This window comes from Sus scrofa, chromosome 2 (assembly GCF_000003025.6).
Source record: "Sus scrofa isolate TJ Tabasco breed Duroc chromosome 2, Sscrofa11.1, whole genome shotgun sequence".
NCBI lineage: Eukaryota > Metazoa > Chordata > Mammalia > Artiodactyla > Suidae > Sus > Sus scrofa.
The window spans coordinates 48,738,017-48,754,883 of NC_010444.4; the positions used below are offsets into that span (position 1 = coordinate 48,738,017).

At 44.7% G+C, this 16,867-nt stretch overlaps 1 protein-coding gene across 4 annotated transcripts in view; it reads left to right on the plus strand.

Moving 5' to 3' along the window:
* MRVI1 (murine retrovirus integration site 1 homolog) overlaps window positions 7,359-16,867 on the plus strand; it is a 185,511-nt gene continuing 176,002 nt past the window's right edge. For all 4 annotated transcript variants that reach the window (XM_013994558.2, XM_003480735.4, XM_013994560.2 and 1 more), the window contains exons 1-2: window positions 7,359-7,780; window positions 9,750-9,967. In XM_013994558.2, coding sequence (XP_013850012.1) covers window positions 9,941-9,967 — 27 coding nt within the window. In that variant the 5' untranslated portion in view covers window positions 7,359-7,780; window positions 9,750-9,940. The remainder of the gene's footprint in view (window positions 7,781-9,749; window positions 9,968-16,867) is intronic.

Below are 16,867 nucleotides of genomic sequence, written 5' to 3' on the forward strand. Positions count from 1 at the left end.
TGAAACTTATTTAATCTTCAAAATAGCCCTATGACTCAGGTGCAGTGATCTGTCCTTGGTGTAAGGCCAATGGGTTGGTCATATCTGTCTCCTGGAATTGAAGTGTAAAGTGATCCTTAACCCACTGAGCAAGGCCAGGGACCAAACCTGTATCCTCACCGATTAGCAACCCCAGATCAGAGCCCCAAGGCCAGAGATTGAAGCCACATCCTCACAGAGTCTATGTTGGGTTCTTAACCTGCTGAGCCATGACAGGAACTTGGATAGCATATTTTAAATACCCTATTTTGAATGTAGTCTTTGCTCCCCTTTGACTCTTGACCTTCCTGAAGGTCAGAAGAATTTTTGAATACTCCCCTCTCCCAGTGTAAGGAAACCAGAAGTTCTCAATACATAGATTTTTGAATTGCTTGATAAAAACCATAGTTGGAAAGAGAGCAAAAGATACTGCTCCCAAAGACAAATGTATACAGGGAATTTGCAGATTATTGCTTGGGGTAGATGAATCTTTCTGTTTGAATATTTGAATAAGTATTTTGGAGACATTCTCAGAACCTTGAAAAGTGAAGCTCATTCATCCCCCAAATCATGAGAAGCATTTCAAATTCAAGAAAAAATGGGTTATTTTAACTGGATTATCTTAGATTTTTATATATTAGAATTTTTTTTGTTTATAAAATGACTGTTAGAACTGTTTAAAATACTCTTACCTGATTCTCTGTCCATCTTTATGTATGAGATAAACATTTCACTGTATTCTGAGACTTGTTAAGGCAGAGATAAAAATTAATGGGGACTCCCATGAGAATTCTTTTTACTGATTTTCTCTTGGGGTGACTTTCTATCTAAAGAAGTATGTCATAATTCAAGAAATTCTTTTCCAGTTATCCTACTGACTCCCTCTATGAGTGCAGAGAATCAACTCAACCATGTAGTTTATGTATGTATGTATGTATGTATGTATGTACTTTCTTTTTAGGGCCACACCCTTGGCATATGGAAGTTGCCCAGGCTAGGGATTGAATGGGAGCTGTAGCTGCCAGCCTACCCCACAGCCACAGAGATGCCAGATCCAAGCCGCATCTGTGACCTATACCACAGCTCAGGGCAACACCGGATCCTTCATCCACTGAGCGAGGCCAGGGATTGAACCTGTGTCCTCATGGATGCTAGTCAGATTTGTTTCTGCTGAGCCATGGCAGGAATGCCTGGAGAAATTTTCCATTCTTCTCTTTCAGAGATAGGACTGTTGCTTAGAGCAGTGCTTTTTTTTTTTTTTGCCATTTTTTGGGCCGCTCCCGCGGCATATGGAAGTTCCCAGGCTAGGGGTTGAATTGGAGCCATAGCTGCCGGCCTACGCCAGAGTCACAGCAACGCAGGATCTGAGCCGCGTCTGCAACCTATACCACGGCTCACGGCAACGCCAGATCTTTTAACTCACTGAGCAAGGCCAGGGATCAAACCTGCAACCTCATGGTTCCTAGTCGGATTGGCTAACCACTGAGCCACAATGGGAACTCGAGCAGTGCTTTTTTAAGCTCTTTAGTCTAACAAGTATCATCTGGAGAGCTAGTTAAAACTCGGATTTTCAGGTTCCACCCGTTTCTGACTCAGTAGGTGTAAGTGGGATGGAGAATTTTCATTTCTAATAAGTTCCTGGTGCTGCTGATGCTATTGGTCGAAGAGCCTCACTTTGAAAAACCACTGCTCAGAAACCAGAATTAGAGAATCCTAGAGTCGGACCTCTGAAAGAAAAGTTTTAGTTTCTTTTTTTCTTTTTGCCATTTCTAGGGCCACTCCCGTGGTCTGTGGAGGTTCCCAGGCTAGGGGTCTAATCGGAGCTATAGTCTCAGGACTACACCACAGCCACAGCAACTCAGGATCCAAGCCAAGTCTGCAACCTACACCACAGCTCACAGCAACGCCAGATCCTTAACCCACTGAGCGAGGCCAGGGATCGAACCCGCAAACTCATGGTTCCTAGTTGGATTCGTTAACCATTGAGCCACGATGGGAACTCCCGAAAAGTTTTAGTTTCTTGAACACTATATTGTGCCAGACGCTGTGTGTGTCATTAGAGCCAATATGTCTACTCCAGATGACAACCTTACAAGTTGTGAAGGATTATTCCTATTTCATAGGTCAAGGAACTGAGACTCAGAAAGTTTATCAGTTATCCAGATCACACAGCTAGTGAGTGGCAGAGCCAGAATTTGAACCAGGGATTTTTTTGTCTTCAGATGCATGCTGCTTCTGTTTAAATAGGCATTTTTAATCTAGGTTAAAGTCCTTCTAGCCCCAGTTTCTTTCTCATGCAGGAACAATTTCTCCAACATCCCTCGACTATGGTTCTTTGACTTCTGCTCAAGCCTGTTGGAGAGGGGTACTCGTTACTTCATGAAGGAGGTCTTGTTGGGGACAGCTAGAGGGATTAACCACTCATTTTGCTTTGGGCCAAGTGGTCTCCCAGGGTAGGGCTTTCAGGTTTTTGTATTTGTTTTTTCTGAGGTATAGTTAATTTACAGTGTTGTGTTAGTTTCAAGTGTACAGCAAAGTGATTCAGATATATGTATACATATATATATTCTTTTTTTCAGAGTCTTTTCCATTATAAGTTATCACGATACTGAGTATAGTTCCCTGTGCTATACAATAGATCATTGTTGTTTACCTATTTGATATAGTGTTTATTTTATTTTATTTTTTTAGGGCCACACCTGAGCATGTGGAAGTTCCCAGGCTAGGGATCAAATTGGAGTTACAGCTACCTGCCTACACCACAGCCACATCAACAAGGGATCCGAGCCACATCTGCAATGTACACCACAGCTCTCACAGCAATACCAGATTCCCAACCCACTGATCCTCATGGATCCTAGTCAGATTGGTTTCTGGTGCGCCACAACGGGAAATCTAGTATCGTGTTATGTCAATCCCAGACTCATGATTTATCCTATCCCCCACCGCATCTATCCCATTTGGTAACCATAACTTAGTTTTCTGTGTCTGTGAGTCTATTTCTGTTTTGTAAATAAATTCCTTCATGTCCTTTATTTTTATTTTTTGTCTTTTTAGGGCCACACCCATGGCATATGGAGGTTCCCAAGGTGGGGGTCAAATCAGAGCTGTAGCTGCTGGCCTACACCACAGCCAGAGCAACGCAGGATCTGAACTGTGCCTGCGACCTACACCACAGCTCACGGCAAAGCCAGATTCTCAATCCACTGAGCAAGGCGAGGGATTGAACCCGCATCCTCATGGATGCTAGTCAGATTGTTTCCACTGAGCCATGATGGGAACTCCTTATCCTTTTCCTAAAAAGGACTTCACATATAAGTGAATCATATGATATTTGTTTCTCTGTCTGACATACTTCACTTAGTTTGATAATCTCTAGGTCCATCTGTGTTGCTGCAAATGGCATTATTTCATTCTTTTGTATGGCTGAGTTATATTCCATTGTATATGTACACACACACACACTACATTTTCTTTGTCCATTCATCTGTTGATGGACATTTAGGTTGCTTCCATGTCTTAACTATTGTAAATAGTACTACTAGGACTTTTTTCTTCCAGGGCTGCACCCACGGCATATGGAGGTTCCCAGGCTAGGGGTCTCATCGGAGCTACAGCTGCCGGCCTACATCACAGTCACAGCAGTGCCAGATCCGAGCCCACGTCTGTGACCTACACCACAGCTCATGGCAACACCGGATCCTTAGCCCACTGAGTGAGGCCAGGGATCAAACCTGCAACCTCACTATTCCTAGTCAGATTTGTTTCCACTGCGCCATGATGGGAACTCCAAGGACTTTCAATTTTAAAGCCTGGACAGTGCTGGGCTAATTGTAGTGAGCTGGAATGACTGGGCACTCGAGGATGGCTCAATCATTTCAAATGCTTTATAATGAGCCCACCTTCCTTCCTATACATTTCTATCTCTGTTGTAGTTTTGTAGGGTCGAGTATGTAATAGTCCTGCAGATATTTGAAGACAATGATCATTCCATCAATCTCCAGGCTGTCATCATTCCTTTTGACCTTTCTTCACATAATGTAGTGTATATAGTACTTATTATTGTGTCAGGAACTTTTCTAAGTGTTTTATGTATATTAATTAATATACATAATACTATATTAGTCCTACATAGGACTTTGTAAGAGTCCTATGAAGTGGGTATTATTATTATCTCCATATTATCTTCAGATGGGGAAACTGTGGCATAGTTAGGTATTCTGCTCAAGGTCACAGTTTTTAAGAGGCTGAGCCTGGATTTTAACCCACAGATTATGGCTCCAGAATCCACACTCTTTTTTTTTTTTTTTTGAAGGCTGCACTTGCAGCCTATGGAAGTTCCCAGGCTAGGGGTCGAATGGGAGCTACAGCTGCCAGCCACACCACAGCTCATAGCAACGCTGGATCCTTAACCCACTGAGCGAGGGCAGGGATTGAACTCATATCCTCATGGATACTAGACGGGTTCGTTACCACTGAGCCATAGTGGAAACTCCAGAATCCACACTCTTAATCCCTACACTTTACTGCTTTCCACTCAGTCAATGAGGCTCTACTAAGTATGTGCTATGCACTGAGTAAAAAGAGACACGGTCCTTCCCATCATGGAGTGTATGGTCTAGTGGGAGACACAGGAACAAGTAATTAAGTAAAAGAAAAAAAATTACGAATTAGGATAAATGCTATGAAATAAATAGGTGCTAAGGTAGAAAATATTGGTGAAGCACTTTGGGTTCAATCAAGAGACAGAAACCACACAGGTCAGAGTTCCTGACATGGCTCAGTGGTTAACGAACCAGATTAGCATCCATAAGGACTCAGGTTCGAACCCTGGCTTTGCTCAGTGGGTTAAGGATCCAGGTTGCCTTGAACTGCAGTGTAGGTCAAAGATGAGGCTTGGATACCATGTTCTGTGGCTGTGGTGTAGGCCAGTGTCTTCAGCTCCGATTGGACCCCTAGACTGGGAACCTCCATATGCCATGAGTACAAAAAGACAAAGGGACAAAAAAAAAAAAAAAAAAAAAAAAAAGGAAAAAGAAACAAAAAAGAAACTACACAGTAGGTTACACAGAGGAAGTATAACAAAGAATTTTAAACTGTGATACATGAATAACTCTATGATGTAGGGAGACTCTATTTGATACCCTAGGGCTGAGGGAACGTACCCAAAGAATGTACCAATGAACCTGGGAGGGATTCAGCTTTCATTGGGGAAGTGGTGTGTGTCTATTATCAGCTTAGGATGCCATAACAAAATTCCAAGATGGGGGGCCTTAAACAACAGGAATTTATCTCACAGTTCTGGAGGCTGGAAGTCCAAGATTGAGGTGTCTACTGATTAGGTTACACGATGAGGGCTTTCTTTCTGGCTTGCAGATTGCCACCTTGTGGCTGTGTCCTCACATGACAGAGAAAGAAAGGAAAGCAAGCCTCTGGAGGACCCCACCCCCATGACCTCATGTAACCCTAATTACCGCCCAAAGGCTTCACCTCCACAGACCATCCCATTGAGGTTTAGGGCTTCATATATAAAACTGGGGGGAAGACAACTCAGTCCATAGTAGTGTGGCTCTGCCAGAGGGTAGCAGAGAAGTTGGCTGATTGGGGCAGACTAGAGCTGTTCTGGAGACGCTGGACAAGCACAGCCCACCTTCAGGGATGCAGAAGGGGACACAGAGTATCAGAGTGGATGATCTGGGACCCTGGCTTGGGCAGGAGGCCTTCCGAACATGTGGCTGCACCAAGGCTCAGTTTCTGAGTTTTGCGGAAAGGTTATCTGTAAGGCCACGGCTGAAGGGTTCAGATGACAGTACTCTGAGCCATGGCTCCAGCATACACCCTCACACTCACCCTTCCACCCACCCGAAAATGGCAAGGAAGACTTTTTCTCCTGCAACATCCATCCAGGGCACTCAATTAAGAAAGTTTTCACATCTTGCTTACTTTATTTTTTAAAATTTTTTTAATTTTTATTTTTTGTCTTTTTGCCAGTTCTTGGGCCATTCCTGCGGCATATGGAGGTTCCCAGGCTAGGGGTCCAATTGGAGCTGTAGGCACCGGCCTACACCAGAGCCACAACAATGCGGGATCCGAGCCGCATCTGCAACCGACACCACAGCTCATGAAAACACCAGATCCTTAACCCACTGAGCGAGGCCAGGGATTGAACCCGAAACTCATGGTTCCTAGTTGGTTCGTTAACCATTGAGCCACGACGGGAACTCCACATCTTACTTTAAGGGAGACATACTTAGAGAAATCTGTTCTGTGGCATAGAACACATATTGAAAGGTGCATTCAGAGCTGAGAGACCATAATTTGATTACAAACAGTTGAGTGCCAAGTTTTAAAAAAGAGTATTAAAAAATTTCCACATCCTTCAAATTTACTGCAGAGAAATACAAAACCAAAAAGGAGAATCATACTTCTTCTTCTCTCACCTTATTTTTTTTTTCTCTCTCTCTTTTTTCTTTTAGGGCTAGACCTGTGCCACATGGAAGTTCCCAGACCAGGGGTCGAATTGGAGCTGTATGTGCTGTGGCTTATGCCACAGCCACAGTAACACAGGAACCAAGCTGCATCTGTGACCTACACCATGGCTCACAGCAACGCCAGATCCTTAACCCACTGAGTAAGGCCAGGGATCGAACCCATCCTCATGGATGCTAGTCGGGTCACTAACCTCTGAACCACGAGGGGAACTCCAGTTGTTCTATTTTTAATTTACATATATATTTTTATTCAAGTACAGTTGATTTACAATGTTGTGCCTATCTCTACTGTACAGCAAAGTGACCCAGCATCTTATTTATTCTTTTTTGAGATAGTTTCTTTTTAATTCCTTTTTGTATCTTAGTGCCAACATGGAGTCTAGCAAACGGCATGCAATAAACATTTTATTTATTTATTGGCCGTGCCCATGGCATGGGGAAGTTCCCAGGTCAGGGGCTGAACCTGCATCACAGCAATGACAATGCTGGATCCCTAACCACTAGGCTACCAGGGAACTCTGCAATAAACATTTTCATCATGAATGAATGAATGAATAAGCCCTTTCAATTTTCATCCAGGTCCTGTAAAGTGAGAGTTTCAAATTCCTTGCAAGTTAAAAAATTGTTTAAACATCCGAGTACCCATGGTTGGGTTAAAATATAGGTAAGTTACGGCAGCGGCCTATCAAAGCGGAACTGTGAAAAAGTTGGGGACCCCAGCTGCTGGTAAACCCAGGGCTGTGTAAGCAGGACCCCAGCAGATGGCAGTAGAGGGATGCACAGGACTGGTTCCTCTTGACTGGCCCTCGATTGGTTCCGGCCAGGGCGGGGGTACAAGGGGGAGGGGCTGGGCAGCAGGCCTGGCGACTAAACAGGCACTAGGCTAGGCTTGGGGAGAAGGTGACCTTCTGGTCCTTCCTGGGAGTCTGAAATGCGCTGATGAAGAGCGCGAGACCACCTTTCTACCTGTTTAAATTGCTCTGCTTCCCACCACGCAGAGTTTAATGAAGCTGTTTTACTGAGGCCCTTGCTGTTGGGAAGGGCTGAGTCTCCTGGAACAGTGATGGGGGCAGGGGGAGAGGCAGGGGTGAGGAGGAAGGGCGTGGCGGTGAAATGGTGAGCACAGATGGGAATTTTGGCCGTGGCTTCAATGGAACAAGTTTCCTGGAGACTCTTCTGCAAAGCAGGGAATAAGGCGGTGTTCCTCAGTCACAGCCAGGCAGGAGCTGGGAAGGCTCAAAGGCAGGCAGCGCTTTGGGGAAAAACAGGAGGTAATTATTCGATGTGCATTGTCAGAAGTAACTTTGAATGTTTCTTACGCTCTCTGAATTGATTTCTTTGCTGTCATTTTTGGTTAGTATCGTTGTGTTTAAAATTCCCAACCTCTCAACTGTACTCAGAGGAGAGGATTTTGCACGAACATTGGTCAGTGTCAAAGGGGAGCACAGTGCCCCCTAGTGGCCATGAAGGTGGTAGCATCAGAGATCCGAGGGAAAGGCCCCCAAATACAAATGATAATCTGGGCCCTAGGTCTTCTCAGCTCTACACACACACACACACACATTTTACACACACATACATACACACAATCATACAGAATACATATGCTTTTTAATTTTTCCAGTTTTATTGAGATATGATTGACATACAGCATTGTATAAGTTTAAGGGGCACAGTAGGGTGATTTGACTTTATATTGCAAAGTGATTACCAAGAACTCATACGCTTATATACGCACATCTCACACACATGCTTACACAGACACATCACATACACATATCACACTCATACATATGCACATTTTACTCACACTGACATATCAACACACACACACACATAACACCGCATACCTGCATCCACAATGACAAAGGGTTTTTTGTTTTTTTGGCTGCACCTGCAGCACACAGAAGTTCCCAGGTCCAGGGATCAAACCCGAGCACAGCAGTGACAACACCAGATCCTTAACCTGCTGAGCCACCAGGGAACTCAGATAAAGGGTTTTTGTAGCAGATAATTTTGTTGCCTCTCCAGTAGCCTTCCCACTGTGTATAAAACCAATGTGGATTTAAGCCAAGGATCAAATCAACTTTAGGTTTTAGGGGTAGCTTCCAACTGGTCTAAGTCATCAATATAATCCCAACCCCCTTGGCATTCGCTTGGCCAGAGTGATGGTTAGGAGTGGGCATTCAAGCATATCGGTCCACTAGCTGTGATTGAGGAAACATGTCACCCTGAAAGCTGCCAGCAGCTGTCTGGCTACCCCAAGAAAAGGCAAGTTTGGAAAGGGCTGACAGGGAGAGGGGGACGGGGAAGGGGAGGGGAGAGACTCACAGGCAAACAGAGGTGTAGCCCTTCAAACTTTGGGAGCCTCTGAACAACCCATACTGAAATACCACATTGCCTCTGAACTTCAGATTTGTGAAGTGATAAGTTGTTGTCTTGGTGTTTAAAGGCCTTCAGGTTGGGTTTTCTGTTTCTTAGATAAGAAAACCTCAAACAGGAGATCCCATTGTGGCTCAGTTGTTAAGAATCTGACTAGTATCCATGAGGATGCAGGTTTGATTCCTGGCCTCGCTCAGTAGGTTAAGGATCCGGTGTTGCTGTGAGCTGTGGTGTAGGTCACAGATAAGGCTTGGATCTGGCATTGCTGTGGCTGTGGTGTAGGCTGGCAGCTACAGCTCTGATTCGACCCCTACTCTGGGAACCTCCATAGGCCCTAAAAACAAACAAACAAAAAAACACCTCAGAACAGCTCAACTCCTTCTGGAAGTCATCTGTGGGAGACCTGGGAGAGGTCTAGCCTCTGCTTTACTAAGGGAGACTGTTCCTTTCTGCCCCTCCAGTGGCCTTTGTCTCAAAATGACCATGATAGACCACAATGGTTCTTAGAGATTTTCATGGATAACAGAGAAGACAACAGTAATTAAACCCAAGACCAATTGGAGCTTCTCTGCCTTTGAAGGAAAGTGACACAATCCTGATTTGTGCAGGAATAAATCTCTAAATGGACCTCATTCCTGGCAGAGGTTGAGATGAGATTCAAGCCAGTGTTTCTGAATATCAAAGGGCAGGCTACCTTGGCTGACAACAATTTTATATGCTCAGTTTGCCCTCTGAATCCACTGGATTTTGCATCTTCAGATAATCCTACATTAGATGAATCCATAGATGAGAAATCCATGGATATGAAGGACTGGCTGTATTCATGTACTGCACCATTTTTTTTTTTTTTTTGGCCAGAGATCAAACCTGCCCCACAGCATCAACCTGAGCCATAGCAGTGACAGCTCTGGATCCTTAATTGCTAGGCTTCCAGGGAACTCCAGTACTGCACCATTTTATATAAGCAACTGGAGCATCTGTGGGTCTTGGTGTCTGTGGAAGCTCCCGGAACTTCCTGTGGATGCTGAGGAAGCACTGTATACATACTCATGTCATCCCTTTGGCCCCTCAAAGAGGTGAGTATCCCTTACCCCATCTCGCAGATAATGCATGAGGCTCAGAGAGGGTGTCACCTGCTCGGTGTCAAAGAGCTACCTACGTAGGGAGGACGCTGGGCTTCCAACCCAGGGCCTTTAGCTCTGAAGATCAGGGTCTCCCTTTTAGGGCAGCACACACCCACCACACTCCTGGCTACCTCATCTGTGTGGTTCAGTCTCAGTGGGCCTCTTGGGGAGGGTGTTGTAAGGGATGAGAGGGAAGATATCCTCATATTTTTATTTAACATTTCATAGGGCGGGCAGTGGGAAGGGGGAGGAGAGAGAACCTCTTACACCAGAGTTCTGATCATGCTGAGAAGGAGCGCCAAAATGGACCTTGAAAAGTCAATCTCAGGAGTTCCCCTCGTGGCTCAGGGTTTAATCAATCCGACTAGCATCCATGAGGACTTGGGTTCGATCCCTGGCCTCACTCAGTGGGTTAAGGATCCAGGGTTGCCGTAAGCTGTGGTGTAGGTGGAAGATGTGGCTCGGATCCCGTGTTGCTATGGCTGTGGTGTAGGCCAGTGGCTACAACTCTGATTGGACCCCTAGCCTGGGAACTTCCATGTGCTGCGGGTGTGGCCCTAAAAAGATAAAAAGACAAAAAAAAAAAAAAAAAAAAAAGAAAGAAAGAAAAGTCAGCCTCTGCCAGGAGGCAGGGGTGGCTGGGCACACAGCCTTGGAGCACAGCTGGACCCAGGGTCAGGTCTCAGGGCCACTGATGTGCTTGCTCCATGAACTCTTGTTGAGTTTCCTAAGGCACTGAAGCTGAGTTTCATTCCTAATACTGAGACCTACTCCCAAGAGTGTTCATGTGAGTTAAATAAGAAACCACAAGAGGGTTCCCCTTGTGGCTCAGCAGGTTTAAGGACCCAACGTAGTCTCTGCGAGGATGTGGATTCAATCCCTGGCCTCACTTAGTGGGTTAAGGGTTAAGGATCTGGCATTGCTGTGGCTGTGGCATGGGCCTCATTGCAGCTCTGATTTAACCCCTAGCCGGGGAACTTCCATAAGCTGCAGGTGCAGCCTTAAAAAGAAAAAAAAAAAAAAAAAAGAAAGAAAGAAAACGCAAGAATAGCACTTAGCGCAGTGCTTGCTTTCCACCCCCCCCCAATGGTAGCAGTTACCATTCTATATTAAAATACATAGTGCTCTGCAGACTTAGGCATATCTTCTAAAGGCCACTTCTCATCCAAGTTGTTGTGTTCAAACACTGTATAATATAGAGGAGAGGAAGGCAGCTCAGCCACAATGCTTTTCTTATTTGAAAATTAAAAAAGGAGTTCCTATCGTGGCTCAGTGGTTAATGAATCTGACTAGTAACCATGAGATTGTGGGTTTGATCCCTGACCTTGCTCAGTGGATTAAGGATCCAGCGTTGCCCTGAGCTGTGGTGTAGGTCGCAGAAGTGGCTCAGATTACGCATTACTGTGGCTGTGGTGTATGCCGGCGACTGCAGCTCTGATTAGACCTCTAGCCTGGAATCTCCACATGCCGAGGGGGTGGCCTAAAAAGACGAAAGACAAAAAAAATTTTTTTTTAAGTTTTAATTGTGGTAAGACGTACATGACATAAAATCTATTGTCTTCACAATTTTTAAGTGTATAGTTGAATAGTGTTAGGTATATTCATTATTTGTTGTGCAAAAAAAATCTTCAGGAGTTTCTGTCGTGGCGCAGCAGAAAAAAATCTGACTAGTATCCATGAGGATTTGGGTTTGATCCCTGGTTTTGCTCAGTGGATTGGGGATCTGGGGTTGCCGTGAGCTGTGGTCTAAGTCACAGAAGCAGCTCAGATCTGGCGTTGCTGTTGCTGTGGCTTAGGCTGGCAGCTATAGCTCTCTCTAATTTGACCCCTAGCCTGGGAACCTCCATATGCCTTGGGTTCGGCTCTAAGAAGCAAAACAAAACAAAAAAATCTCCAGAATTCTTTTCATCTCTTAAAACTGAAACTCTCTACCCATTAAACTCCTCATTCTCCACTACCCCCCTCACAAGCTCCTGAGCCACCCTTCTTTGAGTCTCTATGCATCCTGTCTCTATGAGTTTGATCACTCTAGGTAGGTAGAATCATACAGAATTTGTCTTTTTTTTTTTTTTTTTTTTTGTCTTTTTGCCTTTTCTAGGTCCGCTCCCTCGGCATATGGAGGTTCCCAGGCTAGGGGTCTAATCACAGCTGTAGCCACTGGCCTCTGCCAGAGTCATAGCAATGCGGGATCTGAGCCGCGTCTGCAACCTACACCACAGCTCACGGCAACGCCGGATCCTTTAACCCACTGAGCAAGGCCAGGAACCAAACCCGCAACCTCATGGTTCCTAGTCGGATTCGTTAACCACTGCGCCATGACGGGAACTCCCAGAATTTGTCTTTTTGTGACTGGCTTATTTCGCTTAGCATAACATCCTCAAGGTCCGTCCACGTTGTAGCCTGTTTCAGAATTTCATTCCTTTTAAAGGCTGAATAGGAGATCCCATAGTGGCTCGGCAGTTAAGGAATCTGACTAGCATCCGTGAGGACGCAGGTTCGATCTCTGGCCTTGCTCAGTGGGTTAAGGATCCAGCTGTTGCTGTGGCTATGGTGTAGGCCAGCAGCTAAAGCTCCCTAGCCTGGGAACCTCCATATGTTGCGAGTGCAGCCCTAACAAGAATTAGAAAAAAAAGACTAAATAATATTCTACTGTATGAATACACCACATTTTGTTTATCCGTTCATGCATCAGCGGAGACTTGGGTTGCTTCCACTTTTTGGCTATTGTGAGTAATGCCACTATGAACATGGGTGTGCAAATGCAAATGTCTCTTCAAGACCCTGCTTTTAATTCCTTTGTGTATATACCTGGAAGTGGAATTACTGGATCATATGGTAATTCTATTTGTAATTTTTTGAGGACCTGCCATACTGTTACTATAGTGGCTGTGCTCTTTTACCTTCCCATGAGCAGTGCACAAGGATTCTAATTTCTCTGCCCCTTTGCTAAACACTTATTTTTTGTGGCTTTTTTGTTGTTCGTTTTTTTAAAGTTAACTGTCTTTTTTTTAATCCTTTTTTTTGATAGGCAAGAAATAGATTTATTCAGATAGGACGCTTGTGAGAGATGCAAGCGGGCAGGCACAGAAGCTCTGCCTAAAGTTAATTATCTTAATGGATATGAGATGGTGTCTCATTGTGGTTTTGATTTGTATTTCCCTAAGGATTAGTGGTGTTGTGCATCCTTACATGTGACTATTGGCCAATTACGTATCTTTGCATAAATATCTATTCAAGTCCTTTGCCCACTTTTATTTTATTTATTTATTTGTTATTATTTTTTTAAGGTTACACCCATGGCATATGGAAGTCCCCAAGCTAGGGGTAGAATCAGAAATACAGCTATGGGCCTACACCACAGCCCAGCAATACTGGATCCTTAACACTCTGAGCAGGGCCAGGGATCAACTGGTATCCTCATGGATACCAGTCAGGTTCTTACCCCCCTGAGCCACAATGGGAACTCCCCTTTGCTGACTTTTAAATGAGGTTGTTTATCTTTGTTGTTGTCAGGCTGTATGAGTGCTTTATATATTCTGTTTATTAACTCTATCAGATAGTATGTGATTTACAAATAGTTTCTTCCATTCTGTGGGTTGCTTTTTCACTCTGTTAATTGTGTCCTTTGATGCACAGACATTTTAACTTTTGATGCCATCTAATCTATTTTTGCCACGTGCTTTTCTTCCTTTGCCCCCTTTGCGAGCAAGTTGGTGGAAAGTAGGTTGAGCTTAGCCCTGTCTCCCTCTTGCACTGCCTACTGGTGTGAAAACGAGGAGCTTCTAACTCCATAAGACCAAAGAGCAGCATCTCTGCCCGTGCTTGCATCTCTCACAAGCATCCTATCTTAATAAATCTATTTCTTGCCTATCAAAAAAAAGATTAAAAAAAAAACAGTTAACTTTAAACATCAGCACAGAGGGATTTTAATACAGCTGTTTATTTTTGATTTCATTTTTTAAAAATTGAGGTATAGTGAAATGTACAATATGATGTAAGTTTCAGATGTACAACATAGTGATGGACAACTTTTTAAAAATGATTCTTAGGAGTTCCTGTCGTGGCTCAGCGGTTAACCAACCTGACTAGCATCCATGAGGATGCAGGTTTGATCCCTGGCCTCACTCAGTGGGTTAAGGATCCGGTGCCACCGTGAGCTGTGGTGTAGGTTGCAGATGTGGCTCGGATCCCATGTTGCTGTGGCTGTGGTGTAGGCTGGCGGCTACAACTCCAATTAGACCCCTAGCCTGGGAACCTCCATGTGCCATGGGTGCGGCCCTAAAAACATTCACACACAAAAAAAGGATTTTTATTTTTTTCCATTATAGTTGGTTTACAGTGTTCTGTCAATTTTCTAGTGTACAGCAAAGTGACCCAGTCACACATGCGTATATACATTCTTTTTCTTACGTTATCCTCTACCATGCTCCATCATGACTGACTAGATATAGCTCCCAGTGCAGTGACTGACAATTTTTAAAGGTTAACAATTTATTTTAAAAAAGAACTACAACTTCCATTTTTTTAAAAAAAGTTATTATAAAATGTGGACTATATTTTCTGTGTTGCACAATATATCCTTATCGCTTCCCTGTTTTATACTTAAGAGGGGCAAGATAGGCTTAGGGGATTAAGAAGTACACAATACAAACTACTTCTGTTTATTTAAGACTATGGAATTAAGGAAGCAGGGCAGAGAAGGGTTGGCTTTCAGAGAGCCTGGTTCCCCCTCTGACATCTACCTGGGAATCAAGCTGGAGATGGTAGGACATTTTACCTTTGTGTCTGGTCAGGAGCTGTTTCCAGATTGCCAAGGGTGGGGAGGAGTGTAGACTGGTCTCCCTGGGAGCCGGCTGGAGCTAAGGTGAGGCAAGTAAGGCACTGACTGTTCAAATGTTTAGGGAGACACATGTGCTGGGTATTGACCTTGTCCTTGAATGAGTCATAGAGCGAGTGCCTCCTTCGACTTGTGCCCCCAGTGACCTCCAGGCCAAGGAGAAGGGCACACAGGGTGTGTGGCTCACATTGCAAGGATGAGAGTTCGAGTCAGAGTGCCCCCCTGCTCCAGAATTGACCTTGATGTTGGAAGAGGTAGTGAAAGATTTCTTCAAGAGAAAGGGAGCTTAAACATAGCCTATGTACTTCCAGAAGGGGGCAGCGGCTACATCAGTCCAGCAGAGCATTGCCTGGAATGACAGCCCCAGGCTAAAGCCAGCAGATGAGGGAGTTCCTGGGGTCATGGGTGGCAGTGAATGCTGATCAAGATAGGAGGAGCTTGTGCACAGAGGACATCAAGGGGAGACTGGGCAGGAGGACATGTGGGATTTCTGATGGATGAACCCTTCTGTTGACCTTTCCTTAACTTGTATGAGCTCTGAGAGTGGGGGTGTGATTTTTCCTACTATCCCAGGAGACATCTGTGCTGATGTGAACTGGGCAACTAAAGTATCCACTATTAACCTCAGTTCTCAGACCTTTAATGTGACGATAATACCTACTCGTAGTGTGGTGTAGGAATTAAATAAGCGATGGATATAAATTACCTAGTATATAATAGAGGCCTTCCTCTCTCCCCTCAATCAAAATAACCCGCCATGGTATATATACACACAGTCGATTGCCATTCAACCTTCATTCCATCTGCTTTCCAGTGGACTGTCCACTATTACAAAGGTTGGAATGCTAACAACTGCATTTCCCAGAGGCCCATGCAATCGGGAGGTAATTAAGGCTCAGCCCTCAGGTGCACTTGTGGGCAATCTGGGCAGAAGCCAGGCAGACGCTGTCTTTTTTTTTTTTTTTTTTTTTTAATTGGGTAAGACAGTTTTTAATTATGATAGTTTATTATTATTATTATTTTATTTTTTGTCTTTTTAGGGCCCTTCATGAAGCATATGGATGGTCCCAGGCTAGTGGTCGAATCAGAGTGCAGCTGCTAGCCTATGCCTCAGCCACAGCAAAGCCAGATCTGAGCTGCAACACCTATGTCGCAGCTTGCAGCAATGCTGGATCCTTTTTTTTTGGCTTTTTAGGGCCGCACCCACGGCATATGGAGGTTCCCAGGCTAGGGGTTGAATGGGAGCTTTAGCTGCCAGTCTATGCCATAGCCACAGCAGCATGAGAGCTGAGCCATGTCTGTGACCTACACTATAGCTCATGGCAACACCGGATCCTTAACTCACTGAGCAAGGCCAGGGATCAAACCCTCATCCTCATGGATACTAGTTGGATTCTTAACCCACTGAGCCACCAGGAGATCTCCTAAATTTTTAAAACTATAGTTGACTTTTTTAAAATTTTGCTTTTTAGGGCCACACCTGCAGCATATGGAGGTTCCTAGTGTAGGGGTCGAATCAGAGATGCAGCTGCTGGCCTACACCACAGTCACAGCAATGCCAGATCTGAGCTGAGACTGCGACCTACACCACAGCTCACAGTAACACCAGATCCCCGACCCACTGAGCGAGGCCAGTGATTGAACCCGAATCCTCATGGATACTAGTCGGATTCATCTCCACTGCACCACAACAAGAGCTCCAAAGTATAGTTGACTTATAATATCTGTCAATTTCTGCTGTACAGCAAAGTGACCTTTCCGCTGCTCCTGCTCTTCGTGCTGGCATTTGAGGGACTGACTGACCTTCTCTGGTGGCACAAGCGGATATCTGCTGTCCCGTTACGAGCCTCATGGATATTGGGAGGCCAAGATCATGCATTTTGCTGGTGGCCCTGGTCGTAGGAACAGTGATGGTTTGTGTGTGAGCAGCTTCCTTGGTGGCCCAGATCTTCTTTGGAAAGCTTTTCTGAAAGCTCAACCTAAAGTCGTTTCTAAATTCCTCCTAGTAGCTTTGG